The following is a 2,629-nucleotide window of genomic DNA, read 5'->3' on the forward strand; positions in this document are numbered from 1 at the left end:
AACTCCTGGGCTCAAGCGATCCTCCTGCCTCAGCCTTCTGAGTCGCTGGGACTACAGGTGTGTGCCACCATGCCCGCCTTTTTTCTTGTTTTAATTCCTTTTGTTTCTTTTTTCTTTTGTGTTTATTTCTATTGTATCGATTTTCCCCCCTGCTTTGTTGACATGGCTCTCTGGCTGCCAGCACTCGCCCTGTTCCCAGGAGGGTGGGCTCGGGTCGCCGCAACCCTGTTTTCAACATTTCCACGACCCAGATTCCTGAGCTGTCTCCTTAGGCTCCTTCGCCTCCGGAGGCAGCAGACCCCTCGGGCTCCCGGCCACTCTGTCCCCAGCACCCTGTGTCCTCCTGTTCTCACCACGTTCTGGGCTGCCTCGGCACCCGGCTCGTACCCGCAGCTGGCGGTGCCTTGTGGAGCAGCCCCCTCCACCTCTGCCCTTCGTGAACTTCCGTCATCTTCCTCTTCAGTCATGTGTCTGTTGCGTGAGTGCCTGCAATGGAAGGAGAAAAGCGGCCCCCTCCATGCTCCAGACTCCGGCAGCATCTGCCTTCCGCGCCGCTCTGCGGCGAATCCGGCACTGCCCTGCGGCGTTGCCTGTCTCAGCCCTGGTCTTCTGCGTTAACAATAATTACGGAACGCTTACCATGTGCCAGGCACTGTGCCATGCCTTTGACATGCCATATCTCATTTCGTCGCCAGAAATACTCTATGAAGTAGCTTCCATTTGTATCCCCATTTAACAGATGCGGAAGTCAAGGTTTGGAAAGACCAACTATCTTGCCCGTTGCCACACAGCCAGTGAATGGCAGGATCAAGACCAGGCCAAACCTGTCTGTTATCCGGACCCCAAGTCTGAACCAATACCCAGAGTATCTCAAAGTTGGTCCAGGCCACCTGCCGTGGACCAGCCTGGGGTACTCATTAAACATGCAGATTCCTGTACCTCATCCTCAGAGATTCTGATTTACCAGGTTTGGAGTGGTGCCACTAAATCTGATTTTGCAAAAGCCCTCAACCTGATTAGAATGTGCTCTAAAGTGAGAAAACTGTGCCCTGTGTGCCCGCCTCCTGCTTTTTCTTAAAAAAAAAAACTTTTTTTTTTTTTTGGTGAGCTGTATTTTACATAGAAAGAATATATAAAGCCTATGTGTGCAGTTCTGAGAATAATTATAAAGTGAGTACCCATGTGACAGCCACACAAGTTAAGGAGGACACAGTCAGTGCTGTGGAGCTCCCTGGTGACCCCACCCAATCATGGTCCCTTCCCTCTCTTAGAGGTAGCTCCTCGAAGGCAATGGTTTGTACTGATCATCCCTGGAAGTGACTTTGTCACCCGTGCGTTCATCCCTTGACAATACGGGTTTTGCCTATTTGTGAACTTCACACAAATGGACTTGTGTTCTACCAGCCCTAGTCTACCCACTTCTTTCCTTCCAATTCTTTTGTTAGCTTCATCCCTGCTGATGCATGTAGGGGTAGGTGGTCCATTTTTATTGCTACCGCAGCCTCCTTTAGAAAGCCTGTGTCTTATGCTGATTTCTGTGCTTTAGGGTGCCTGGCACAGGGCTGCAGATACAGCAGTTGCTTGGTGTATATCTGTTGGTTAGACGGGGCGGGGGGAACCCCCAAGTGACAGTGCGAGGATGTCCTTGAGAACAAGCAGGAAGAGCTCCGCCAGGACGGTGGCCCCCGCGGGAGTTCTGCCTTCGTCTGCCTCTGCTCAGTCTCTGCCTGTTGCTTTTCTGTCGTGGGCAATCTGAGATGTTTTCGTCTCTCTGTAAAATCCATTCCCATTTCTGTGTCCCTTTTCAGAATGCCGAACTGGGGAGGAGGCAAGAAGTGCGGGGTGTGCCACAAGACGGTCTACTTCGCCGAGGAGGTGCAGTGTGAAGGCAGCAGCTTCCACAAGTCCTGCTTCCTGTGCAGTGAGTACGCCCAGGCCCTGCTGTTGCCATGGCCACCAGGACGGGCCTGCCCCCACAGGCTGGGCCTGTCAACACCCCAGGGAACTGGTCCCCTGGGACGTAAACAGTTTGACATTTGGCTGCAGTGCAGCTGGGGAGGGAACACTTAAGGGCCTCTTTGTTCCATTCAGAAGCTGCTTTCTGAGGGCTGAGCTGGCCGGAGCTGGCGGGGGTGGCAGGCGTTCAGGGGCCGAGAGCCAAGCTGTGAAGACTCGGTTAGGAAAACTTTCCACTCAGCTCTCTCTTCTCTCCCTCTGCCACGATCCCGTCATTTCAGAGGAGACGCTTTTAGCACAAAAGTGTCCCAAAGCTTCACTAGTCTTTGGACCCAAAAGAGGCCTTGGTAAAGGGCAACGGAGGCCACGACCTATGGCGAAGCTGAGTCTGGAGGAAGAGCCGGCTCCTCCTTCCTCGGCCCCTTGTAGACCAGCCGTTCACGTCCCTGCCTTCCCGTCCTGCTCAGACGGCCCGGGACGAGAGGAAGAAAGAGCACAAGTTCTTTGATATCCACTCTTAATAATCCAGAGAAAGATTCGCTCCAGTCGCCAGCCTGGATGAGTAGGAAACCAGGCAAAAGACACCAAGCAATGAGAGAGGTCAGGCTGGCCGAGGGACCCTGCCTCCAGGGTGCCGCACTGACTGGGACCTGGCCAGGCGATGTTTCCAGGA

The 2,629-nt window shown here is 53.7% G+C and overlaps 1 protein-coding gene across 2 annotated transcripts in view; it reads left to right on the forward strand.

The window, feature by feature from the left end:
* Positions 1-2,629, forward strand: part of CSRP1 (cysteine and glycine-rich protein 1) — a 21,452-nt gene that overhangs the window by 8,592 nt on the left and 10,231 nt on the right. For both annotated transcript variants that reach the window (XM_012664964.1, XM_012664965.1), the window contains exon 2: positions 1,809-1,921. In XM_012664964.1, the coding sequence (XP_012520418.1) occupies positions 1,810-1,921 (112 nt within the window). In that variant the 5' untranslated portion in view covers position 1,809. The remainder of the gene's footprint in view (positions 1-1,808; positions 1,922-2,629) is intronic.

This window comes from Propithecus coquereli, unplaced genomic scaffold (assembly GCF_000956105.1).
Source record: "Propithecus coquereli isolate 6110/MARCELLA unplaced genomic scaffold, Pcoq_1.0 Scaffold944, whole genome shotgun sequence".
NCBI lineage: Eukaryota > Metazoa > Chordata > Mammalia > Primates > Indriidae > Propithecus > Propithecus coquereli.